The sequence below is a fragment of the Oryctolagus cuniculus genome, chromosome 1, assembly GCF_964237555.1.
Source record: "Oryctolagus cuniculus chromosome 1, mOryCun1.1, whole genome shotgun sequence".
Classification (NCBI taxonomy): domain Eukaryota; kingdom Metazoa; phylum Chordata; class Mammalia; order Lagomorpha; family Leporidae; genus Oryctolagus; species Oryctolagus cuniculus.
Genome location: NC_091432.1, coordinates 230,446,854 through 230,473,800, shown reverse-complemented (window position 1 = coordinate 230,473,800; position 26,947 = coordinate 230,446,854). Strand labels below are relative to the sequence as shown.

At 48.8% G+C, this 26,947-nt stretch overlaps 1 protein-coding gene across 5 annotated transcripts; it reads right to left on the bottom strand.

Annotated features, from left to right (window-relative positions):
- Positions 1-590: 590 nt before the first annotated feature.
- Positions 591-26,947, bottom strand: ZBTB43 (zinc finger and BTB domain containing 43). 5 transcript variants are annotated; one of them, XM_008273294.4, is made up of 3 exons: positions 26,808-26,947; positions 23,268-23,390; positions 591-5,517 (listed from the first exon to the last, which is right to left on the bottom strand). In XM_008273294.4, exon 3 carries the CDS (start codon positions 5,492-5,494, stop codon positions 4,091-4,093), a length of 1,404 nt encoding a protein of 467 aa, XP_008271516.1. In that variant the 5' UTR covers positions 5,495-5,517; positions 23,268-23,390; positions 26,808-26,947; the 3' UTR covers positions 591-4,090. The 5 variants fall into 5 exon arrangements, with proteins under 5 accessions (XP_008271516.1, XP_051711103.1, XP_051711109.1 ...); XM_051855143.2 differs by lacking the exon at positions 26,808-26,947 and adding an exon at positions 25,741-26,068; XM_051855149.2 differs by lacking the exon at positions 26,808-26,947 and adding an exon at positions 24,527-24,838.

The window sequence follows — 26,947 nt, the reverse complement described above, 5'->3', positions numbered from 1 at the left end:
CTCACACACCCACCTTCTCAGAATCACAGCAGCTCATCTGGGAAGTGAGGACGCTTTAGACCAGCCAGGGTCTCCCGGCAGGAAACAGACACGTGGACAACAAAAGCAGGGCATCAGAACCAACCCTCGCTCGAAGGGACACAGGGAACCTGTGGTTACCAAACCCCAGAAGTGGCCGGAAAGGAGCACAGCCAACCCCCACCCAGCAGGAGGGGCCAGGGCGGTGAATTCCCCAAATTCTCTCACCAGGTAAGCTCCTCCCAGTGTCCCTGGTGGCACCTGACCAGCAAGGGGACACGGGGAGAGGGGAGGGGAGAGCGCAGGGCGAGGAGGGGCCTGGGAGCAGCCCGGAGAATTCCCAGCACACCTGGACACCGTCTTGCCGAGGCGTGTGTGTGTGTGTGTGTGTGTGTGTGTTTAAAGTGAGATAACAATCATGAATTCCTGGCACAGCTAATGATCACTCATTGCCCGTGTGATCAGACTACTTGGCACTGACTTATCCAAAGGCCACAATACAACTTTCTTCTAGGGTGGCGAAAGTTATGAAAACAAGACATGTGGTCATCTACTCAGTGAAAAACACAACGTTTGCAAAATTGACAGGTAACATTTATTAAAACATGTCATACAAAAGGGCATGGTCTCTTCTATAAGAAGAAATATTAAACAGTAACACTCAATTAAGTAAAACCATGCTGTACACTGAAGACAGCAATATAGAAAGACAGAACTATTCAACTTTTGTAACACAGGCATAACAGTTCACGAAGTATCAATGAGATATGCACCTAAAGACAATCTGTTTATCATCAAATGGTTTTGTGGCCTAAGAGTCACCTGACTTACATAAATAAATCTTTTGGGAGAAACATTGGGAACCTCAAAAAAGGAAAGAAGGCAGCAGCAGCAACTGACATGACACAGGCTTCAAGCAAAATTAAAAACAAACAAAAAAGGTCACATTTGCAAAATGTGTTCCAGCATCTTCCCATAGGGCACTATCAGTAGAGATTTGAAATAAGAAACCTGTACCTTTAAATATGTAAATAGCAAAGAAAAAAACCAAACCAACCCTGGTTTCACTGAACAAAGTTAGTGACCCATGAAAGTCACTGCACTCGAGCGAGCGCAGGGGAGGCAGGAGGAGGCTGCTGCTTGTCTGCAGGCATCCCTGCCCCACCAGAGTCCTGCCCCGGGACACCTCTCCACCCCCACCCCGGGCTCCTGACTCTGGGAAGGCCTGGCTTTGCCGCTCCTGCTCCGGTGTACGGAGCCACTGAAGGAAGCAGCTTTCCCAAAAAGCCAGAAGCCCACCTGGGGTGGGTTCAGCTCAGCAAACACTCACTGGAACGGTGGAGACCTTCTCAAAGACTCTTAGTTAACACAGCCCTGCCGTGGTTAGCGGGTGAGCCTAGTATCAGGTGCATGACAGTGACAGGAGGATTTAAAATGAAGGACAGATAGTAAAAGCCACTGGTGGTATCATGAAGCCCTTGCCCGCTGGGGCTGGAGGCCAGAGAGGACCCCTGAAAGACGGGAACCGTGCCCCAGACCACTGCTCACTGGGAGTGAGTTCCTACGGCTGTGCCGTGCCGAGACCGGGGCACAGACTCACAGGGTAGCAATGCACTATGACCTCCAAGTAGCAGGGACTGTAGAAATTCTCTCTTCATGCCCACACTAAGGGAACCCTTCCTCTGGCTTCTCTGAACACGGCCAGCGTTTCAGATACCAACCTTCTCCACAGGGCACAGCTGCCAACCCTGCCAGCCCCAGCTATCGCAGCAAACCCAAGCCAGCAGACGGGAGGAGCTCACTTACATTACACTCTGTTTAGCAGCTGATGTATACACAGGATCTCAAAGATGCTCCTCCCTTCACAACACAGTAAATAAGCCCAGCACAACTGCCTGCTCCCCCAACTGCCACCAAGGGCGGGTCACTGCGCCTGGCAGAACAAAAACGCCTCCACCCCAACTCAGAGCAGGTGCCACGGTGAGTAGGCACAGCCGCGGGACCCTGACTTTCCAGGGATTCACTTGACCTCTCAGACTCTTCTCCCAAAACATCCCCCTGCTCATCTGCATGCCACACTCAGTGGGGAACAGCACCCCAAACCTTCAGACAGACAGACGGCTTCGCTAACACCCGCGGAGAGGGCGTGAGCTCCTGGCAGAACAAAATGGCTTTCCAACCTTCGTACTGAAATGGGTGGGAGTTAACACGGGACGTTCTCCTCACACCTGTACCCACGGCCTGATGGGACAGTCACCTCTACACACCTGTCGGCTACACGGAGAAAGGACTGTTGACTGGTGAGGTCTCAACACTAAGAGAAGATGATTTTAATGTGGCAAACAACCAAGAGGTAATATCTAGTTTCTATGTTAAAAAACAATATATATATATATTTATAATAAAGTTTTAAATACAAAGTGCTTTTATATATCGAGAATGATACAGTGTTAGTGAATAAATCCCTGTTTTGTAGTCTTGATTACAAGAATTAACTGGTAAATAAGTATTTTTTCTTTCCCCATCCAGTTAGGAGCTTGAAGGTCAAAGGCCATTGCCAGCATTGTCTATCAGAGCAAGGCCAAACTTCTAAAACAAAATTTTCACCCCAAGTCCAAGGAAAGTTATTTTGAGGAAAAAGCAGTTTCTACTTAGAAACACGAGACCAGAAAGTGTATGGGAGAGATGGCATCACAGCAGCAACCTGTCCTACGCTGGCACCAACCTCAGGTACGAGCCGCAGCTGTAAGCACTCTGGACGTGCGCCTTCTTTTTAACCTAAAACATCGGACCCAGCGCCAGAGCGAGCTCAGAATAGCTGCTCCTCTTGAGTTCTGGGTAGGTATAGCTGTGCGGACGTGTAAATTTATGCAGCTTTATCTGTCATTTGGGAGCATGGATCTGTAGACGACTCTGCTAAATCGGGACTCCTTCTTCCCCCTTTTCAAACACATTCCAGCACTCCCAGAGCTGGCAGCATGGGCTCAGTGCACCCTCAAAAAGAGGGTCCCCCACCAGTGCATTTTTCAAGACTCTTCTTGGGCAGATTCCCCCCTCAAGTGCGACCTCCCACTCAGGAGAGTCTACTCTGCCACTCTCTCTGAAGGAGTGTCACCGTGGCGCGCCGTTACCTCCTGCAGCTCACAGGTGACTCGTCTGCGACTTCTGGCTCCCTCCCACCGGAAGCACCATAATCTAAGACAGAGCAATGGCTGGAGCAGCCAGCGGTACATGGTCAGAGCCACAGCAGGCTGGCCAGCAGTCTAGCCAGAGCAGATCCCACTGCGTGGATGCTACAATGAAACAGACAGGATCTGGGACAGCAAACCAATTAGCAAAACCTATCTCTGGCACCCTGAAGAATTAGTTGGGTATAATAGTTCAAACTCAATGTTAGGACTCAAAGCCAAACTCTGCCTTATCAAGAGTCTGAAAAAACATTGTGACAGTAGCATCACACGAAAACTGAAGCTTGTACCATGAATCACTCGTTCCATACTTAGAATGTCACCTTCGTAACATCTCCAGAGTTTCAGTTAAATATCCTTTTACAAAGAGTAAATCCAGATAAGAGCTCTGTTAATTAACTTCTCACTCTAGGAATCACATTGTCGGCAGCTTTATGTAAGTAGCATTTCATTCAGTGAAGCAGCTACCAAAACAAATCCACATTACCTAAGTATCTATTGTAAGAGCAAAACAAAATTTCAACTCGACCTTGTAATAATGAGTGATCAAAAACTGCTGCCCCCTGAAGTGGAACTGGCGGGCGGGCTCAGTTCGAGGGCAGGTGTGTCCATCACCGAGCCACCTGCCTCCCTCACAGCGGCCCTGCCACCTGGGCGGAGGGTCAACTCACCCCCATCACCCAATCCAGGCCAGGACTAGAAGACAAATTTGAGGAATTAGATTTTTTAATTGGCCTACTTAGAGCTGGTCTTTCAGAAATATCTTCCTCTTTTTTTTTAAGCGTCTCTCATAATAGCAAGTAGCACGCATCATCTGTGCCCAGATTTGCATTAATTACCATAGTTTATTTTTGTGCACGCCACTCAAGGGCCAGCTCCTATTTTTAGTTAGCCTCAGCCGTATTCTGCTCAGCCTTTGCCGCTTCGTAGGACTTGGTACAAGAAGTCACATGCCTGTGGAAGCTGTCCCTCCACATGAACCTCTTGGCACAGATGTTGCACTCGTAGGGCTTGATGCCCGTGTGGATCTTCATGTGGCCCACGAGATGGTGCTTCATCTTGAACTTCTTCCCACAGACGCCGCAGCCGTAAGGCCGCAGGCCGAGGTGCATGCTCATGTGCCGGTCTCGCTGACTCTTGTGAGTGAAACTCTTCCCACACTGACAAGGATACAGCTTGTCGGTGGCCGAGAACCCTAAATGGGAAGCTTCTTCTTTAATCCCTGCCACCATTTCGATGTTCTCACTGTAGCCTGCTGCGAGGGCAGCCTCCTGTCTGTGCGCGATCAGATTCCCATCTGACCTCTCTCCAGAAAACTCCTCCATGGAAGAGCCGTAGAAATCCACCTGCTCGTCGTAATTGCTCTCGTCGGCCTGCTCGTCAAACTCGGCTTCCACCTTCTTCTCCCCGATGTGGAAGTCCTCCTCCACCCCCGAGGGCTGGACCGAGTGCTCGGTCTGCATGGTGTTGATAGACTCGGTGACCTGGTGCTCATCGTAGGCGGCGTGCACGTCCATGCCCTCACACGCCTGCTCCAGGCGCTCGGGCTTCACGTGGATCCAGCGTTTGTGCGCCATGATGCTGGGCTTGCTGTACATGGGTCGGGTGTAGTGGAACTCGGCGCTGTCGCTGGCGCCCTCCTCCCCGTCCTGGCTCGCCATTTCGGTGCTCAGCCGGTCGTGCTCGGTGGAGGAGTTGCTGGGCAGGTACTCGTGCTCGGTGAGCTGGGACGACAGCTCGTCTTTGGTGCTCTCCTCTTCGTTCTCACCATCCCTCAGTTCCTGGGCCTTGGGGAAGTCAGGGTGGGCTCCAGAGCCCAGCTCAAAGCTCTCTACCAGGCCGTTGTAGCTGCTGCTGCTTGGCGACTGGTGGTCGCTGCCATGGTTTAGTTTCTGGCACAGGACCGTAGGGTTTCCCTCTAAAACCTCAGTGCACTTGTCTACCACGTGCCACATCTGGAGGAAGCTGGCCGCTGTCAAGTAACTAACGATTTCCGGAGCAGGCATCACCAGGCGTCCTGTGTAACTGGACAGGAGAATGTTCTCGAACACTCTTGGGTTCATCACATCAGGTAGAACAATCCTCCTGCTGTTCTTCAGGAGTACCTGGTCACAAAAGTAGGGGGAGCTGGCAGCAAGAACGGCTTTGTGTGCTCGGAAAATGTGGCCTTGCACAACAATGGAGACGTCACATAGCTGTCCCTGCTGGCGCTGCTGATTCAGTTTTTGCAGAATGGTGCTGGAAAAATCAGGAAATTCTACTCGAAAAGAGTTTGTTCCAGGCTCCATTTCATCACAAATCTTGTCTGGTGCTAAAAGAGAAACAAAAATTAATACTCATTCCAGCCCAAAGAGAAAATGATTCTATCCCCTTCTCCATCATTAAGACAACTAAGTTCCAAAGTCCCATGAAGTGCCCCCGCCTCTGGGCCCTCGTGGGCGGCAGACTCGATCCCAGAGGAAGGCTCCCAAGGGTGAGCATCAAAGAGGGAGTCACCCACGCCCCTTCACGCTGTTCACTCTGGACTGTGCCCGTTACTATGGTGAGAGAACAGAGTCCACAACTATCACTTTATCCCTAAGTAAGACAAAGTAAACATTTGAGTCAAAACCAACATGATACCTATCAAGACCAGAGAGTCTTCAGGCCTCAGATCCAACCACCTGCCGAGCTGTGGTGAAGGAGAGAGCAGAACCGTGGGAGGCAGGGAGCATCTGCAAGGCTCTGGGCAGGAATGGACGGCCGGGCCAGCACCCAGCGAGTGAGGGGCAGGGCCAGGAGGACTCTGGCTTTGGTGTTTAGCACCAAAGGGCACAGTGCCAGTGCATCAGTCCTCAGGAGCCTCCGGCGACATGAAACAGAACCATAAAGTGGGGCCAGCGTGCAGCCCAGCAGGTTGAGGCGCCCGCAACACCTGGCATCCAATAGGAGCGCCGCTTCGAGTGCCAGTCGCTCTACTTCCAAACCAGCTCCCTGCTAGTGCGCTTGGGAAAGCAGTGGAAAAGGGTCCAAGTGCTTGGGCCCCTGGACCCATGTGGGAGACCTCCATGGAGTTCTAGGCTCCTGCCTTCAGCCTGGACCAGTCCAGCCCTTGAGGCCATTTGGGGAGTAAACCAGTGGATGGAAGATCTGTCTCTCTCTCTCTCTCTCTGTAACTCTTTCAAATAAATAAATAAATAATCTTAAAAGAAAAAAAAAAAGTAAGGCAAGTGATTCTATCTACTAGGTGGTCTCCAAACTGCTTAGAGTTATAAACCAAAAAGGACAGTAAATATTGTCCATGCGACTCCATCAGAAAATGAAACTATGACAGAGTAGTGGACTGCCCATGTTGTCACTGCAAACACGTCTGTGGGGAACAACAGCACTTAAGAAAAGCTCCGTTAGAGACCCTGCCCATGCCCACAGTCCTATAGCAACTTAAAGCTAACAAAAGAGCTAAAACAAACATTTACTATGTAAATGATTTATCAACTTTATTAGTCACCTGGTTCTACTACTATAACCAAACACTGCTTAATAACAAACTCCCTAAATGTGACAAAAAGCTAAGTGCAGAGAAGAATCAGACAACCCAAAGACTGAAAATCATCTTCGAGGGGTAAGGAGAGACAGATTATAAACTTTCCCTTTTTTTAAACTTAGTTTTTATAATTACTCTGCAAAAGTCAGTCAATATTATTAAGCTCAGCTATTTTTTTTTTTAATTTATTGATCTCCAAGGCAGTGTGATAGAGAGGTATCTTCCATCCTCTGGTTCACTACTGAAATGCCCCAACAGCCAGGGCCCAGAACTCCATCTGGGTCTCACAAGTGGGTGGTAGGGACCCAAGAATGTGGGCCATTATGTGCTACCTCCCAGGCACATTGAACAGGAAGCTGGATCAGAAGCGTGGGGTAACCAGAACTCAGACCAGGCACTATGATATGAGATACTGGTACACAGCACCACATCGCCCACCCCAAGGTATTTTAAGTAACTCTCCCAAAGTAAAATGTTACTTTTCAGTAAGTTGAGATGTGAGCCCGTATCTATGCCTCCAAAACCTGTGCTATTTTTCCTATTATATCACTCTGCATCTAAAAAGATGTTAAAATCCTAGATTAGTTACTATCAACTTTAAAAGCATTTTTAGAATTATGTATTATACTTTTACACATCTTAAAACATTTCATAACTATTTAAAATAAAAATTGATTATGAAATAAACATTTAGGTATTTGTAATTTCACAAGGAAAAGCTGTGGTATACAAATTTTGAAAACTGCATCTGTGAGCATATTCTCTGCTAGATCATCCCACTGTAAAATTTTGGTTTTAACTATCTGAAAAGGGGAGAAGACATAATACAGGCAAGTCTAAAAAAATTACAGAAAGATATTTTAAATACTTCATTTATTCCTGGCCTCCCCCAAAGGAAACACCATTAACACACTATGCACTTCTAGGAACTTCTCTTTACATGTATCAGAATAAATCATATACTTTAAAAATCCTACCCAAATAGGTTCATTCCCTACATTTTTACTCCGCACTTCGCTTTGTCACTTAATATGTCTTGGAGGTCTTCCCACAATAGTGCAAAAGAGCTAACTCATTCTGTTTAATGGCCACATAGCTTCCTGGCACAGGACTGCCTCATAATTTCAGTGGTTATCTTCTGACAGAATTTCAGTAGTCCGGGTGTTAGAAATTACATCAATGCTACAATGCGTCTCTGCACATAGCCATCTTGGCACAGCTCTGGAAACACTACAGGGTGATTTCCACCAGTGAGACTGCCGGTCCAAGGGCTGTGCAGCGGATACTCTGATCAGTATTACCAACCCCCTTCCTGAAAGCTGGCCTCACAACAGTAAAGGACAGTGACTGCCCCAAGCCCTCACCACAACCGGGCATTGTTAAACAAGACAAAACAAAGTCTGCAGATCTCCCAAGTGAGTAACCTAGGACTCACTGCTATTGGATCTGCATTGCCTTATTAGGAATCAGATCCATACTCTACGCACTTTTACTGACCATTTGTATTTTTCCATGAACCACCAGTCATACGTTTTGCTTAAATAAACTGGTGATCTTACTCATGTGTAAGTTTCCTTTGTAAATTCAGGAAGTCAACTTTACCTTGTAATTTTCAGGGAGCTACTTATAGAATGTCTTTCCACAATGAAACACAGAAAAGAGCCACTCTTTGCTTTTATGGCTCCAGGGTTTTGTGGTAGATATAGAAAGGCATTCCCGAACTGCAAAATTATTTAAAATAACAATAAAATAATAATTTAGGTTTTTTTCCTAGTATCATTTTATGGGTGTTAAAGATGTATTTATTTATTTGAAAGGCAGAGTTAGGGAGAGGCAGAGGCAGAAGGAGTGGTTCCATCTGCTGGTTCACTCCCCAAATGGCTACAATGGCCAGCGCTGGGCTGATCTGTAGCTTCTTCCAGGTTTCCCACATGGGTGCAGGGGCCCAAGGACTTGGGCCATCCTCCGTTGCTTTCCCAGGCCACAGCTGAGAGCTGGATTAGAAGTGGAGCGGCTGAAACTCAAATCAGTGCCCCAGAGGGATGCCGGCACTGCAGGCGGCAGCTTTACCCACTATGCTATGGCACTGGCCCCCCCACCTCCCCTATTATTTTTTAAAACACTTAAACCTTTAATACCTGGAGTTAATTTAGGCATAAGGAGGAAGCCTGGAGCCCAGTCCTTTCCTCTCCAAAATGGCTAGCATGCTTTTCTTTTTTAAAGATAGATTTATTTATTTAATTTATTTGAAAGGCAGAAATGCAGAGAGAGGAGAGAGAAGAAGACAGAAAGAGCTCTTGGCCAGCGCCGCGGCTCACTAGGCTAATCCTCTGCCTAGCGGCGCCGGCACACGGGGTTCTAGTCCCGGTCGGGGCGCCAGATTCTGTCCCGGTTGCCCCTCTTCCAGGCCAGCTCTCTGCTGTGGCCAGGGAGTGCAGTGGAGGATGGCCCAGGTGCTTGGGCCCTGCACCCCATGGGAGACCAGGAAAAGCACCTGGCTCCTGTCTCCTGCCATCGGATCAGCGCGGTGTGCCGGCCACGGTGTGCTGGCCACAGCGCGCCAGCCGCGGTGGCCATTGGAGGGTGAACCAACGGCAAAGGAAGACCTTTCTCTCTGTCTCTCTCTCTCACTGTCCACTCTGCCTGTCAAAAAAAAAAAAAAAAAGAAAAAAGAAAAAAGAAAGAGCTCTTCCATCCACTGGTTCACTTCCCAAATGGCCGCAATGGCAGGGGCTGTGCCAGGCCAAAGCCAGGAGCTTCTTCCAGGTCTCCCATGTGGGTGCAGGGGCCCCAGCACTTGAGTCACCTTCTACTGCTCTCGCAGGTGCATCAGCAGGGAGCTGGACCGGAAGTAGAGCAGCTGGGACTTGAACAGGTGCCCACATGGGATGCCAGCACTGCAGAAAGAGACTTAACCTCTACACCACAGCACTGGTCCCAGCATGCTTTTCTAACCCTGCTAATTGAATAACCTATCTTATCCACATAAAGTATTCTCAAATGACTGAGAATAATCATTTCAAAATCGTTCTACAGAAATAAATGAAAATGGTGAGGCAGCGAAGCTGGAGGGGCTGATCCCTCCCAACACAACCAGGAAGCTGGAAAACGGATCAGAGTCTATTTCAGAACTCAGTCACTCACAGCAACCAAGCGAGGGCTTGATGAGTGGAGACCGCTGGCCTCAAGAAAGCGTGCTGTGCACAAGGCCCGGGCTCAGGCCTGCCGGACAGCAAGGACCTGGGCCTCCAAGCACTTGGGCCAGCCTGGGGGACCCATACAGCCTTTTCTTGGCAGCTCCCTCAGCACTGCAATGGCTTTTCGGTAAAGTTTGAGAAGACACACAGCTAACACACCCAGATCCAGACGTTTAAGGAAATGTGTCAGCACATCTGTCGCACGCACTTCGGAACAGAAACCTCAGTGACTCCACACATTGCACAAATGTCACCCAACAACTGCAGCCAAACAAGTAACAAGCAGTCCCGAGGAGGGGAGTCTGATTCCGAAGCTAGCGCAGGGCCATTCTCAACACGCCCCGTTCTCAACAGAACACTACGGAGTACGCACAGCAGAACGCACATACGGCACTCACAGGGAAGAAGAACTAGAAACTGTCCCTGAGCAAACTCAGACATCGGCATTACGAGTCACAGATGTTAAATCAACTGTCTCGTATGTGCCCAAAGAGCTAAAGAAAACCGTGGATAAAGAACTAAAGGAAATTAGGAGAACAAAGCTGATAAAGAGATGGAAAACAGAAAAGTGGAACCAAACTCTGGGGCTGAGCAGTACAGTGTGGCGGCTGTTCCGGCTGATCCGCATCCCTCTCCCCGAGGGTCACAGGCGGAAGCCTCCCGCTCGGCACCTCCGTTTGGCCGTATTAGGAAAGCGCCTTTCAAGATGCTCTAAGTTCAGATAAGGCTCTCTGTGGGCCCTGCACAGTATGACTGGAGTGTCCTTACGGCAAGAGGAAATGTGAACATACACAGAGAAACCAGGGCTGCACTCGGCAAACGGAAGTCTGTGTGGGGACCTGGGGAGCAGGCAGCACCTGCCTGGGGAGCAGACACGCACAGCAGAAACCAAACCGAGGACACCTTGCTTGGGAGAAAATAATTTCCATTGTTTGAGACACCGACCTGTGTCATTATGGTGGCCGTAGAAGCTAATACAAGCTGAAACAAAAATCCTCAAGAGAGATCCAACGGCACATCTCAGCAAGACAATATTCAGCAAACTAAAAAACAGGAGTATCCAGGGAACCAGCACTGTGGTGCAGTGGGTTAATCCTCCGCCTGCAGCGCCGGCATCCCGTATGGGCGCCGGTTCCAGTTCTGGCTGCTCCTCTTCCAATCCAGCTCTCTGCTGTGGCCTGGCAAAGCAGCAGAAGATGGCCCTAGTGCTTGGGCCCCTGCACCCACATGGGAGACCTGGAGGAAGCTCCTGGCTTCGGATTGGCACAGCTCCAGCTGTTGCAGCCATTTGGGGAGTGAACATGAAGATGGAAGACCTCTCTGTCTCTCCTCTCACCGTGTATAACTCTACCTCTCAAATAAATAAACAAAACCTTGAAAAAACAAACAAACAAACAAACAAACCAAGAGTATCCAAGTTAACCAATCTGAGCCAGACAAAGAATCAGCACAACCTGAGGTAGCTGTGGGACACCATTTTGAATTCTGAAAGTAGAGACAGAAAGAGGCAGAATGAGTATTTGAAGAAAAAATGGTCGAAAACTTCCAAAATTTGATAAAAGATAGCAATTTACACATCCAAGAAGCTCAACAAAGTCCACGTAGGATAAAGTCAAGGAGTCCCGCACTAAGACATTATAGTCAAACCGTAGAACGCCAAGCATGAAGAGACTCCTAAAAGGAGCAAGTGAGATGCTACCAGCCACATAAAAGGGACCCTCAATAAAATAAACAGCTAAATTCTCATCAGAAGCCACGGGGCCCAGAAGGCAGTGGGACAGCTTATCTACAGGGCCTGCGCTGTGGCATGGCGGCAGGTGAAGCTGCCATTTGCAATGCTGGCATCTCCTATCAGTTCAGGTTTGAGTCACAGCTGACCCAACTACTTGAGCTCCTGCTACCCACATGGGAACCCCGCATGGAGCTCCTGGTGCCTGGCTTCAGCCTGGCCCAGGCCTGGCTGTTGCAGCCATTTGAGGAGTCAACCAGCAGATGAAGATCTCTCTCTGTCACTGGAACTTGCAAATAAATAAATAAATTTTTTTTAAAGATAAACTTATTTTGATGCAAAAAAGTTTGATATAGTATTGAGCTGCTATGTCAGGCTGTAAAACAAGTCTTAATATAGTAAAAAGACTAAAATACAAAATATTTTTTCTAATAATGAAACTAGAAATTAAAACACTGAAAACAGAAAAATTGGCAAATATGTAGAAATTAAACCATATTTTTAAAAAATATTTATTTATTTATTTGAAAGGCGGAGTTGTAGGAGAGAGAGAGGTCTTCCATCCATTGATTCCACTCAGGAGCTGGGCTGATCTGAAGCCAGGAAGCAGGAGCTTGTGGGTCTCCCGGGTGGGTACAGGGGCCCAAGTACTTGTACCATAATCTACTGCTTTCCCAGGCCATAGCAGAGAGCTGGATCAGAAGTGGAGCAGCCAGGACTCAAACCAGTGCCCATATGATGCCGGCACTGCAGGCAACAGCTTTATCCGCTATGCCACAGCACTGGCCCCTAAACCCTGCCCCCTTTTTTAAGGATCTATTTATTTATTTGAAAGTTGAAGTTACACAGAGAGAGAAGGAGAGGCAGAGAAAGAGAGAGAGAGAGGTCTTCCATCCGCTGGTTCACTCCCCAAATGGCCACAACAGCCGGAGATGCGCTGATCCGAAGCCAGGAGCCAGGAGCTTCCTCCGGGTCTCCCAAGTGGGCGCAGAAGCCCAAAGACTTGAGCCATCTTCCACTGCTGTCCCACGCCATAGTAGAGGCTGGATCAGAAGTGGAGCAGCTGGGCCTCGAACTAGTGCCCATACGGGATGCCGGCACTGCAGACGACGGCCCCACCCACCAAGCCACAGCACCAGCCCCTAAATCATACTCTTAAACAATCAATGTATCAAAGAGAAATCAGGAGGGAAATTAGAAAATACCTTGAGGCAAATTAAAATGAACACCAAAGCTGTGGGACCCAGCAAAATTTATAGCTGTAACATTTACATTACGAAGAAATACAACTGTGATCCATGACACAGGAGCAGGACAAATTAACCCAAAAACTACCAAAAGGAACAAATAACAAAGACTAGAACAGAGAGGCAGGGACTAGAAAAATAGGGAAAAATCAGTCAATGTGCAAGTCTCTCTCTTTTTTTAACCAAAGTTGAAGACCCTTTAACTAGATTGATAAAGAAAAAATAAGGGGCTACCATCATGATGCAGCGGGTTAAGCCTCAGCCTCAGCTCCCATATGTGCGCCGGTTCGAGTCCCGGCTGCTCCACTTCCGATCCAGCTCCCTGCTAATGTGTCTAGGAAATTAGCAGAGGATGACCTAAGTACTCGGGCCCCTGCTACCCATGTGGGAGACCCAGATAGAGTTCCAGGAACCTAGATTTGGCCTGGCTCACTGGCAGTGAACTAGCAGATGGAAGATCTCTAACTCTCTCTGAACTCTGCCTTTCACATAAATAAATATCACAAAAAAATCAGAAAATTCAAAATATTAAAATTATGAAATAAGAGATATTCCTACTGACTTACAGTAATAAAAAGGATTACAGGAGTTGCTACAAGCCTCTGTAAGCCAGCACACTAACCTTGATGAAACGGGCAAATCCTACCAACACAGATTCCGAGAAACAGAAAATCTGAATGAACCCAGAGCCAGTAAGGAGACTGAGCATATAATCCAAAACCTCTTAGAAAAAGCCCCGAACCTGACGTTTCACTGGTAACTTTACCAGACATTTAAAGAACTATTACTAACCCTTCTCAAACTTTTCCAAAAAATCAAAGAGGAAGGATTACTGCTTAACTCTATGAACCCAGCTGTGCCCTGATTCCAAAGCCAAACAAATACACTACAAGTGGACTCTAGGCCAATACCCCTTATGGAGGGTCTTCAGTGCAAATACCAGCAGCACACCAAGCAGACTCCGCAGCATACTAAAAGGAGTATACACCATGACCAAGCAGACCCAATTGGAAGAAAGGACGTGCCAACCAATCAGTACACTATACCACATGAACAGAACAGCTGAGACCCTCCCCCAACATGATATCTCAAGTGATATAGAAAAAACATCGATAAACTTCAACACACTTCCATGATTTAAACAAGTAAAAGCCTTATATGAAAAATCCATGAAAACATCATGCTCAGTGGAGGAGAATGGGGTCTTTTCCTCTAAGATATGGAATGAGGCAAACATCACCCTTTTTGTCAATGCAGTATTGGAAGCTTTTGCCAGATCAATTAAGCAAGAAACAGAAGGCATGTAAATCGGAAAGAAGTAAAACTGTATGTTTACAGATTACACATCTGTATACCTTTAAGACTCCACAAAAAAAACTACACAAAAATCAACTGTTAACTGTTGTGGGTTTTTTTTTTTAAGATTTATTTACTTAAAGATTTATTTCTTTATTTGAAAGGCAGAGTTACACAGATGATCTTCCACTGCTGGTTTACTCTCCAAATGGCCACAATGACTGGGGCTGGGCCAGGCCAAAGCCAGGAGCTGCTTTGGGCCATCTTCCATGGCTATCACAGGTGCATTAGCAGGGAGCTGGATAGAAAGTGGAGCCAGGACTAGAACTGGCGCCCTAATCTGCTATGCCACAGCGCTGGCCTTTATTTATTTATCTGGTGAGTTACAGAGAGGGAGAGGCAGAGACAGAGAAGTCTTCCATCCACTGGCTCACTCCCCAAATGGCTACAATGGCCAGGACCCGGATTCTTCCTGGTTTCCCACATGGGTCTAGGGGCCAAGCACTTGGGCCATTTTCCACTGCTTTATCCGGCACATTAGCAGGGAGCTGGAACAGCCGGGTCTTTTTTTTTTTCTTTTAAAGATTTATTTATTTATTTGAAAGTCAGAGTTTTATACATATACATATATATACATACATACGTATATATATATATAGAGAGAGACAGAGAGAGAGAAGAAAGAGAGAGAGTGAGAGAGAAAGAGGGAGGGAGGGAGGGAGGAGTCTTCCATCTGCTAGTTCACTCCCCAATTAGTCACAATGGCCAGAGCTGGGCCCATCAGGAGCCAGGAGCTTCTTCCGGGTCTCCCATGCAGGTGCAGGGGCCCAGGGCTTGGGCCATCTTCTATTGCTTTCCCAGGCCATAGCAGAGAGCCAGATGGGAAGTGGAGAAGCCGGGACTTGAACCGGTGCTCATACGGGATGCCAGCATGGCAGGCGGCAGCTTTACCTGCTATGCCATACCGCCCACCCCACAGCCGGGTCTTGAACCAGCTGCCAAATGGGATGCAGCGTTGCAAGCAGCAGCTTAACCCATAATACCACAGTGCCGGCCCCAACTGTTTCTTTTTCTATTTATTTATTTGAAAAGCAAAGAGATAGAGGGAGAGAGACAAAGATAGATCTTCCATCAGCTAGTTCACTCCCTAAATGCCTGAAACAGCCAGGCGGAAGCCAGGAGCCTGATGTTAGTACAGGTCTCTGAGTCGAGTGGCAGGGACTCAAGTATCTGAGCCATCATCTGCTGCCTTCCAGGGTGTGCATTAGCAGGAAGGTGGAAGTGGGAATAGAGCTGGGACTCAAACCCAGGCACTAATATCGGACAAGGGCATCCCAACTGCCGTCTAAAATACCACGCTAGTGTCCATCTCTCAACTGAATAATTTCATTTACAATAGCATAAAAAATACTTAGAAATTAACATAACCAAGGAGGTGAAAAACGTGTACACTGAGAACTACAAACAACTGCTGAAGAATTAGATACAAAAAACCAGAATGCCATTCCACATTCATAGATCGGAAAACTTGACACTAAGACAATACTACCCAAAGCAATATACAGATTCAAAACAAGCCAATGATCTTTGACAGGAATAGAAAAACACACCTCTTCATTTGGAGTTTCAAAGAATCCAGAAGAGCCAAACAATCTTGATCAAAACAGTATGATACTGGCATAAGGACAGACATATAAACCAGTGGAACAGAACTGAGCGCCCAGAAATAAACTCCAGCATCCGCGATTACCCAAGTTCCAATGAGGGCGCCAAGGCCAATGGGGGAAGATCACTCTTCTGAATAGTGCTGGGGCAGGGGGTATTCACATGCAGAAGGATAAAGCCAGATTCTTCCATAGGCAAAACTTAGAATCCATCAAAGATCTAAATGCAAGGGTAAGAGATAACACAGGGGCAAATCAGCAAGACCTTGGCTTTGATTGTAGTTTCTTAAACACATCACCAAAAACCGAGGCAACAAAAGAAAACAGAGAGACTGACTTAAAACCAGAAGTGTTTATGCATCGAAGGACACTAACAAAAGAGTGAACAGACAACCCACAGAACTGAAGAATATATTTGCAAATCATATATACAATAAGGGTCTAGTCTATATAAAGAACTCCTATAGCTCAACAACAAAAGCCAATTTAAAAATAGTCCAAGACTATGAATAGACATTTCTCCAAAGAAGACACACGAATGGCCCAGGGGTCCATGAAAAGATGCGCGACATTATTAGCCATCAAAGCCACAAATGAGATATCACTTCACAACCACTAGGATGGCTATAATAAAAAACAAAAACAAGTGGAAAAGAGCAAATGCTTACTAAGACATAAAAAAATGGGAATACCTATACTCCTGCAGGGAATATGGCACAGCTACTTTTGAAGATTTATTTATTTGAAAGTCAGAGTTACACAGAGAGAGGAGAGGCAGAGAAAGAGAGAGAGAGCACATGCACGAGAGGAAGGAGAGGTCCTCCATCCGATGGTTCACTCTCTAATTGGCTGCAACAGCTGGAGCTGCGCCTATCTGAAGCCAGGAGTTTCTTCCGGGTCTCCCACACGGGTGCATGGGCCCACGGACTTGAGCCATCTTCTACTGCTTTCCCAGGCCATAGCAGAGAGCTGGATTGGAAGTGGAGCAGCTGGGTCTTGAACCGGCGCCCATATGGGATGCTGGCGCTTCAGGCCAGGGCATTAACCCACTGCACAACAGCGCCGGCCCCGGCATAGCTACTTTGAAAAAGAACTTAGTGGTTCTTCAAAAAGTAACCCCACAACTTCACTCCTGGGTGTGCAGCCCAAACAGCAGAGACTCAAACAAATGCCCTATGTGCAAATGGCCATAGCAGCATTATCCACTAAATTGCCAAGAGGTGGAAACAAATCAAGTGTTCATCAGATGAACGGATAACCAAAATGTGCTAGACCCACACAATGGAACACAGTTGTAAGAAAGAAGGAGGTTCTGATACAAGCTATAACACAGACGGACACTGAAAACATTATACCAACTGAAATAAGCCTAACATGGAAGGACAAACGTGCAACTCCACTGTGTGAACTATCTAGAGTAGGCAAACTCATAAACACAGAAAGTAAGACCAGAGGTTAATGGGGGCTCAGGAAGGTGGAGAATGGGGAATTATTGCTTACAGGCTAGAGTTTCTGTTTGGAGTGATGAAAAAATTTTGGAAATAGTAGTGTTGATTGTGCAACATTAATGTAACTAATACCACTGAACTGTACACTCAAAAATGGTTAAAATGCAGGCTGATGTTGTGGCACAGTGGGTTAAGCTGCCAGTGTGACACTGGTATTCCATACTGGAGTACCAGTTCAAGTCCTGGCTGTTCTGCTTCCAAACCAGCTTCCTGCTAACGCCCTGGGGAGGCAGAAGATGGTCCAAGGGCCCGGATCCCCGCTAGTCATGTGGGAGACCTAGAGAGTTCCTGGTTCCTGGCTCCTGGCTGTGGCCTGGCCTGGCCCTGGCTGTTGCAGCCATTTGGGAAGTCAACCAGAAGATGAAGATCTCTCTTTGTCTCTGTAGCTCTGGCTTTCAAGTAAATAAATACATCTTTAAAAACAAGCAAACAGAAAAGAACAGGGATATGAAAACAAAACTAAGTGAAGCTTGGGGCTGGTATGGCAGGTTAAGCTGCCACCTGTGACGCCAGCACCCATAGGCGAGTGCAGGCGGGAGTTCCGGCTGCTTGGCTTCCAACCCAGCTCCCTCGAATGCAGGAAAGCAATGGAAGATGGACCACATACTTGGGCCCTTGCCACCCATGTGGGAAACCCAAAGGGAGTTCCAGATCCTGGCTTTGACCTGGCCCAGCTCCAGCTGTTGCAGCTATTTGGGGAATGAATCAGCAAATGCAAGATTCTCTCTGTCTCTATCTCTGTCACTCTGTCTTTCAAATAAATAAGTCTTACAAAAAGTGAAGCAACACAATATTATCATCAAATTATAATTCAATGTTAAAAGCATCAAATAGGATGACAGTTTATTGTTAACTGGCAAATTCACAATGTGCCCCGACCGGGACTAGAACCCGGGGTGCCGGCACCGCAGGCAGAGGACTAGCCTAGTGAGCTGCGGCGCCGGCCGCAGGCTGAGCTTGAACAGCTCTGCAAAGGTCCACATGGCATTCAGGGGGTCTGGGTTCGGGAAGGCTAAACCGCTCACGGTCCTGAAGTGGGAAGGCTGAAGCAGGGGCTCACGGCAAGACTGCAGCAAGCAGGGGCTAGGCCTGAGGTAAGGACAGCAGGCAGGGAAAAGAGCAGAGTGATGGGACTGAGAGAACTGGCGGCAGAGGCCGAAGTCAAAGCACAAAAGACACCAGGAGAACATATTCACAGATCACAGAACTAACGAGACTCATGTGCAGAAGCACAAAGAGCTCACAATTCAATAAAAAGACAAACAACCCCGTTCAGAACTGGACAAAGGATTTGAACAGACATTTCTCCAAAGATAACCAATCAGCACATGAAAAATGCTCAAGATCATTATCATTAGGGAAAAGCAGATCAAAATTATGGGATGCCCGTTGTCACCCAATAGGAAGACATGAGAGATAAAACAATGACAAGTGTCATGGAAGAAGGGCAGGGACTGGAACTCTGAACCAGCGCTGGCTGGCATGTAAAATGGCCTAGCCATGGTGGAAACAGAATTACCACGTAACCCAGCAATTCTACTCCTAAGCACACAGTCGAGATGAAACACATGATGTTCACACAAACGCTTGTAAAGGACTGTTCCTAACAGCGTTATCTGTAAAAGGCAGCACCTGGAAACAACCCATGGCTGGATAAACAGATGTGGTGTAAACACACAGTGGGACATCATTTGGTGATTAAAAATAAAGAATGAAGTACTGGTAGATGTGACAACACGGCTGGCCTTTGAAAACACTATGCTAATCACAGAAGCAAGACACAGCTCACATAAATGAAATGTCCACAAGAGGCAAACCGACAGAACGAAAGCAGGCTGGGGCTGGCAGGCTGCGGGCAGAGCAAATGGGAACATGACTGCTAACTGGGTTTCACTAGCAGTTCTCATTCTCATTTTATTTCATGCTTTCAAAAAGATGTATTTATTTGGAGAGTGGAGTGATGCAGGGGTTGGGGGGAAGGGAGAGAGAACTGATTGATTGATTTTCATCTGCTGCTTTATTGCCTTACTCTCAATTTGCCACAACGGCCTGGGCTGGACCAAGCTAAAGTCAGAAGCCAGGAGCTCCACCTGGGTCTCCCACGTGGGTGGCAGGGGCCCAGAACTTGTTCCATCTTCCACCTTTCCCAGGTGCATTAGCAGGGAGCTGGATTGGAAGTGGAACAACCAGGACTCAAACTGGCACTCATGTAGGATATTGGGGCATCATGGGTGGGGGCTTAACTTGCTGTGCCAAAATGCCAGCCCCTACAGTTTCTAATTTTAGATGTGATGGGCACACAAATGTGATTATATTACACAAAACCTTTTTAATTGCTTATGAATGTCTCCATAAAACTTTTTTTTAAAAAGACTTACTTATGTATTTGAAAGGCAGAGTCACAGAGAGGCAGAGAGAGAAGGAGAGGTCTTCCATCGCTGTTTCAGTCCCCAGATGGCCACAAAGCTGGAGCCATGTTGATCCGAAGCCAGGAGCTTCTTCCGGGTCTCCCATGCGGGTGTGGGGCCCAAGAACTTGGGCCATCTTCTACTGCTTTACCAGGCCATAGCAGAGAGCTGGATTGGAAGTGGAGCAGCCGGGACTCAAACCAGTACCCATATGGGATGCTGGCACTGCAGGCCCCTCCATAAAGCAGTTTTAAATACAGATGGGAGGGAGGGGCAGCACCGTGGCTCACTTGGTTAATCCTCCACCTGCGGTGCCAGCATCCCATATGGGCTCCGGGTTCTAGTCCCGGTTGCTCCTCTTCCAGTTCAGCTCTCTGCTGTGGCCCGTGCTTGGGCCCCTGCACCCGCATGGGAGACCAGGAGGAAGCAGCTGGCTCCTGGCTTCAGATCAGCATGGCGTAACTCCAGCCATGGCGGCCATTTGTGGGGGTGAACCAACGGAAGGAAGACCTTTCTCTCACTGTCTAATTCTATCTGTCAAAAAAAAAAAAAAAAAAAAAAAAAAAGATCAGGGGGCTGGCATTATGGCATAGTGGGTAAAATTGCTGCCTGTGACACCAGCATCCCATGTGATTTGGGTCCTGGCTGCTCCACTTCTGATCTGGTTTCCAGCTAATACACCTGGGAGGGCAGCAGGTGATGGCCTAGAGGAAGCTCCTGGCTCCTGGCTCCGGACCAACCTAACTCTGGGATGGAGGAAATCTCTCTCAATCTCTCTCTGTAAAACTCTTTCAAATAAATAAATAAATGTTAAAAAAAAAAAAAAAATGGGGGCCAGTGCTGTGGCATAGCACGCAAAGCCACTGCCTGTAGTTCCGGCATCCCGTATGGGTGCCAGTGCTTCGGCCCCTGCACTCCTGTGGGAGATACAGAGGAGTTTCCTGGCTTAGTATCAGCTCAGCTCCAACTGATGGCCACAACAGCTCCAACTGTTGTGGCCATCTGGGGAGTGAACCAGTAAATGGAAGATCTTTCTCTCTGTCCTTGCCTCTCTCTGTCTCTGTCTCTATCTCTCAAATAAGTAAATAAAATCTTCAAAAAGACGTTCTGTCTTCAACCTGTTGAACTTGTCTCTCTGGCTATTGCTGGCTTTAACCATCTTTCTTCCCATAGACCATCACTGCTGTCTCAGAGCCTATCATTTATTTAAAAAAAAAAAAGATTCATGATTGGATAACTAGGAAAATGTCATAATAGGAATAACAGCAATTTCTATTTATTGACTACCTATGCAAACACATAAAATTCATACATGTAAACACGTATACAAATATACAAAATACTTTGTACCGGGCATTGTACTAGACTCTGGGCAAAGACTACAGAGTCTACCTCATTTAATCCTTACAAGAACCCATTTCATGGGTATTTTTATTTCCCTTGTACAGATTAAGAAATAGACAAAGAGGCTAAGCTGCTTGCCTAAGGCCATGTAACTAGTAAGCCATGAAGCTGGGATCTAAATTGAAAGCATTTGTTCAGGCCCATTGAGTCTGAGAGGTGAGCTAGCAAGGCAGGTAAAAGTGAATGCCATTTTCACAAACAACCTAAACAACCTATCACAATGTACTCATATAACTCCATGACAGTCCCCAGCCTTGCTTAGGAAGGCTTTAGTAACCTTATATGTCACCTTGTGTGCATATCAATATTTATTTTTTAATCCAACAGCAGCAGTTCTTCTAAAACAAACACACCAGTCTCTGCTCGTTCCCTCCATGCTTCATGGAAGCTCTCTGGTCTTCTGAAAGCAGAAGACGAAGGGCAGCGTACTGAGGACCCCTGAAACAGACGATCTCCAGGATCCCTTCCAACTCCGATGAGCTGAATGGTAGCCTCTATTAACTGACTAATTAGTTTCAAGTTTCTTTATTTGAAAGGCAGAGATATGGGAGGGTAGGGGAGGACAGGTATCTTCCATCCACTGGTTCACGCCCCGGATGGCAGCAGCAGGCAGGGCTGTGCCAGGCTGAAACCAAGAGCTTCATCCGGGTCTCCCGTGTGGGAGCAGGGGCCCAGGCACTCGGGCCATCTTTCCACTACTTTCTCAGACATCTGAGCGGGGAACTGGATTGGAAATGGAGCAGTCGGGACTCAAACCAGCACTCACATGGGATGCCAGCACTGCCTGCGGCAGCCTGACCCACTGTGCCAGAATGTGGGCCCCACTACTTGTTTTTTAATGAGGAGCTGCATGTTGAGTTTCATACACCATTTAATCATGGATTAAACATCCTGAAAACACAGATGACAACAATGTACCCGAGAAGCAAACTCATTAACTGCTGGTCCCGAAGCCTTCTAGAGAATTCTTCAATCAGCAGATGTGGTAGTCCGCATGTTTACTGTAGATAACACACTTAGACACAGAAAATGTCCCAGCACAAACAGACAAAAGTACCAATACCCCTGCCTACCAACATTCTTTACCTGAGCCAGATGCTTTTACAGTGCACCAAGCACATCACGTGGGGCCAGCACTGTGGCAGAGTGGCTAAAGCTACGGCCTGCATGCAGGCATCCCACAGGGGTGCTGGGTCAAGTCCTGGCTGCTCCTCTTCCAATCCAGCTCCCGATATGTGTGGGAAGGCAGCAGAACATGACCCAAATGCTTAAGTCCCTGCACCCATGTGAGAGACCTGGATGAAGCTCCTAGCTTTGGTCTGGCTGAGCCCTGGCCACTGTGGCCATTTGGAGAATGAAGCAGTGGATGGAAGACCTCCCTCTCTCTCCCTCTCTGTAACTCTGCCTTTCAAATAAACACTGTAGCAGGTAAAAGCCTCCACCTGCAGTGCCGGCATCCCATATGGGTGCTGGTTCAAGTCCCAGCTGCTCCACTTCTGATCCAGCTCTCTGCTATGGCCTGGGAAAGCAGTAGAAGACGGTCCAAGTCCTTGGGCCCCTGCACCTGCATGGGAGACCTGGAAGAAGCTCCTGGCTTTAGACAGGCCCAACTCTGGTTGTTGCGGCCACTTGGGAAGTGAACCAGCGGAAGTCTCTCTCTGCCTCTGTAATTCTGCCTTTCAAATAAATAAATGAATCTTATAAACCACCCCCCGCCCCCAAAAAAAAGCATATCATGTAAACCCGGGTCTTGCAACATTCCTGACACCATCAGACTCATTTTAAGAGAAGTAAACTGAAGCTCAGATTAAAAGGTCTATCTTGTCTTTTACAGAAGTACAATTTCACATTATTTTTCTAAACTAGAAAACAATAACTTATTTCTCTGAAATTAAATGCTCACTCACTGAAAGCATGGTGATGATCAGCCTGCAAATGTGCAATTCTCTCTCTAGAAGAGAGGTAGGGAGTAGAAGAATCTGCTCTAGAGCAATTAAAACCAAGAAAAACTATTACTTTGGCTGAGAGGGAAGCAATTACATTAAGTAATTTTTCAGATCGTGTTAACCCAAGCTTAAAGCTTACCTAATGCAAAGTTGTATTCCTGGGTTAAAGTTCCTATGCCATGGCCTCCGAAAAGCAGGACGAATGAGTTAGGAAGAGGTACTCATTTCTCAGCTTTGCTTCAGATGAAGATCACACTGACTTCTGGAAGGAAAAAAATCCCGTTGGGAATGTCAGAGATGCTGGCGCTATTCACTGTGAACATGGCCTCGCTAACAGACACGACCCTTGCTTACAGACACGACCCTTGCTAACAGACACCACACTTGCTAACAGACACAGGCCTCGCTTACAGACACGACCCTCGGTTACAGACACAACCCTCGCTAACAGACACGGGCCTCGCTAACAGACACCACACTCGCTAACAGACACGACCCTCGCTAACAGACACGGGCCTCGCTAACAGACACCACACTCGTGTGTGAGCAGCACAGAGGAAAACAACCAAGACTGCTGTGCTTGGTGACATGAACTTTCATTTTTGCAAGTCCTTAGCTTTTGCCTTCGCATTCATTTAAATACACTTTTTTTTTTTTTTTTTAGTAATTTTAGATCTACAGAAAAGTTGCAACGATAGTGCAGTTCCCTTGTGCTCCTCACTCAACTTCCCTGAACATTCACGTGTCACTAATGGGGCACCTTCGTTAGAACTAGGGAAGCAAGGGGGTCAGTGTGCACACAAATTCTCAGAATGAAATAGCCTTTGAAAAGTGCTTGTGGTCACAGCTTTTTTCCCAACTGGAACACCTTACACAAAAAACTTTGCAAAACCTACTTCAGGAGTTTTAGAAAACAAGCCACCTACTTTATGAAGTCTGATCACAACTGCCTTCGATTGTAAGCTGCAGCGGAACGTTTGATTTAAAACTTCCAGGAGAATCCAGGGAAAAGGTCTGCTCAGGCACTCAGCGCCCTCCGCCGGCAGTCAGCTTTCCCCTTACATTTCAGCAGAGCCAAGAAGTTCTCGGCTGCGCCCCGTGTGCAGGACGCGGGATAAGAAGCCCAAAACAAGGCCCAAAACAAGGCCCCGGGAGGCCGCAGGTAAGGACTCAAGTAACTGGGTCCTGCACCCACGTGGGAGACCCACACTGAATCCCCTGCTCCTGGTCTCAGGTGGCCCTGGCCCAGCCCCAGCTACTGTGGGAATTTGAGTGAACCAGGGGATGGGTGCCCTCGCTCTCTGTCTCTCAAAAATAAAAAAATAAAAGAAAATAAGATAGAACATACTGAACTGACATAAAGACATACACTTTAAAATTTCTGAAATCAGGACGCACTTGCCGAATAGCAGTGTTAATAGTTGTCACTGCCTGGCTGGCGCCGCGGCTCACTAGGCTAATCCTCCACCTGCGGCGCCGGCACCCCGGGTTCTAGTCCCGGTTGAGGTGCCGGATTCTGTCCCGGTTGCCCCTCTTCCAGGCCAGCTCTCTGCTGTGGCCTGGGAGTGCAGTGGAGGATGGCCCAAGTGCTTGGGCCCTGCACCTGCATGGGAGACCAGGAGAAGCGCTGGCCGCAGCGGCCACTTGGGAGGTGAACCAACAGAAGGAAGACCTTTCTCTCTGTCTCTCTCTCTCACTGTCTAACTCTGCCTGTCAAAAAAAAGAGTTGTCACCGCCTGACAAGGAAAAGGCACTCCTGTGAGAGTTGCGAATGTTTTCAGTGGCACAAAGGAAGAAGCTGTGTGGAAGAACCACGACACACTCGGAACTGAAAGCGCTCCGAAGAGGAGCACCGGAATGTGGGAAAGCTTCAGGAACACTTCAGCCATTTACTTTTTACCCCTTTCACATGTGAGTTGATTTGCAATATGCATTGATTTTTAAATGCCCATGTACACCTAAAAGTGTTTTCGATAAGAATGGAAGTCCAAACGACAAGAAAGCATTATGCCCCAGCTTAACTGGCGGTGTCCCTCCTGGTGACACGGAACTCTACACAGCACTGACACTCACAGCAAGAGCGCCTGACCAGCTATCCTGGGGCAAGCGACAGCCAGAAAGACTCCAAACAGAGACAAAGCAGCTGCCCCTCCGACCCTGTGCGCCGTACCAGGAGGGCTGTCTGTCTAACCTTGTCTTCATGTGAAAGTAAAATCGTTCTCGGATTTCCTGCTTAGGAAGCAGATTCCTCCCTGGTCCCACGGCAGGTGGAGTGGGAGAGCCGGGGCAGGAATCTGCTGTGTAAGTAGGAAACTCGAGCACAATTTAACCAAATTAACTCAACCACACTCCTCTCCCGAGGCCCTCGGCTGTACCCCCGGCTGTGGAGAACACCGAGAGAGAGAGAGAGAGAGAGAGAGAGAGAGAGAGAGAGAGAGAGAGAGAGAGAGAGAGAGAGACGCTCCCCCGACAGCTACGGGACAGGTTCCCTTCAAGTCCCACTTGAGCACCACACGCGGCTTCACCCTCCCGAAACGTCCAATTCCGGGGCGCCTCCGCCACCGCCACCCACTTCCAGAACTTTGCCATCACCACAAAAACCCTGTCCGCACTCAGCGCAGGCTCCTCCCCAGAGGCTCCGGGACCCTCCAGGCACTCCACGCCGGGGTCTCCACCCGCGCCGGCCCGCGCGCGTCCGGCTGGCATCTCATCCCCTGTGCGGCGGCGAAGGGCCCCTCATCGCGGGGGGTCTCGAGCACCCCGACACCCGCAGCTCCGCCGGGGAGCCCCCCAGGAGAAGACTCCGCCTGGAGACGGGCCTGGGTCAGCGGGCAAGAGCCGTGCAGCCCTGAAAACGCACAGGCCAGAAGAGGCAAGGGTCCCCCGGGCTGCTCCGGCCCCGGCGACACCTGTCAGATCTCAGACCAGCCGGCGGCCGAGTCACCGAGAGTGTCACCCGCGCGGGGCGCCCCACGGGGTCATGAGTCACCTTCTGTGGCTCAGAGGTCCGGGCAGGCCCGCCCCGCCCTGCCCAGACAGTCCCGGCTGGGAGGGACAGACACAGAATCGGCCGAGAGATAGAAGCGGACAGCTACAAAAGTCCTGCCGGATCAGAGACACAGAGGCAAAGGGGAGGCCACAAGTAAACTCGGGGTCTCGGGCAGAAAGAGCAAACTGACGGAAGCCGCGGCGCGACGCAGGTGACAACAGGTGACACAGACAGCCACCGAGGTGCGGCACCGAGGGGAGGAGGACACCGGCCGAGACCAGCCGAGACCGGCCGCAGCCTGCTTCCCGGTCTCGGCTCTGCGGGCCCGGGGCGCGCCGGTGGCGCCAAGCCGCGCCCACCCCGCGCCCCGAAAAGCCGGCGGACGGACGGGGGCGGGATCTCCAAGCGCTCCGGCCCGCCGAGCCCCGCTGCCGCGGGGTGACCTTGGACCGGAGGCTGCCCCGGGGCCCCAGGTGTCGCGGTCTGTGCGCCAGAAGGGCTGGAGACCGCGGGGGTCGGACCGGAGCGTGGGGATCCCGAACGCCCGCCAGCGGCTTTAGCATCCCGCTCGACCGAACGGGCCCGGGGGCACCCGCAACGCGCGCGCCCCGGCCTGCGAGGAGCCCTCAGCCCCCTCCCCGGCTTTCCTTCCCCGCATCCTCGCGCCCAGTTGTCCCGACGCCGCCGTACCTGCCAAGGGCTCCGCGCTCACATCCCAGACCCAAAGGAGCTCCCGCCGCCGCCGGCGCCAGGCCTGTTCAAGCGGTCGCAGCCGCAACAGCCTCAGCCTGCGCCTCCCGCCCCCGGAAACGCTTCCCGGTCCCGCCCCC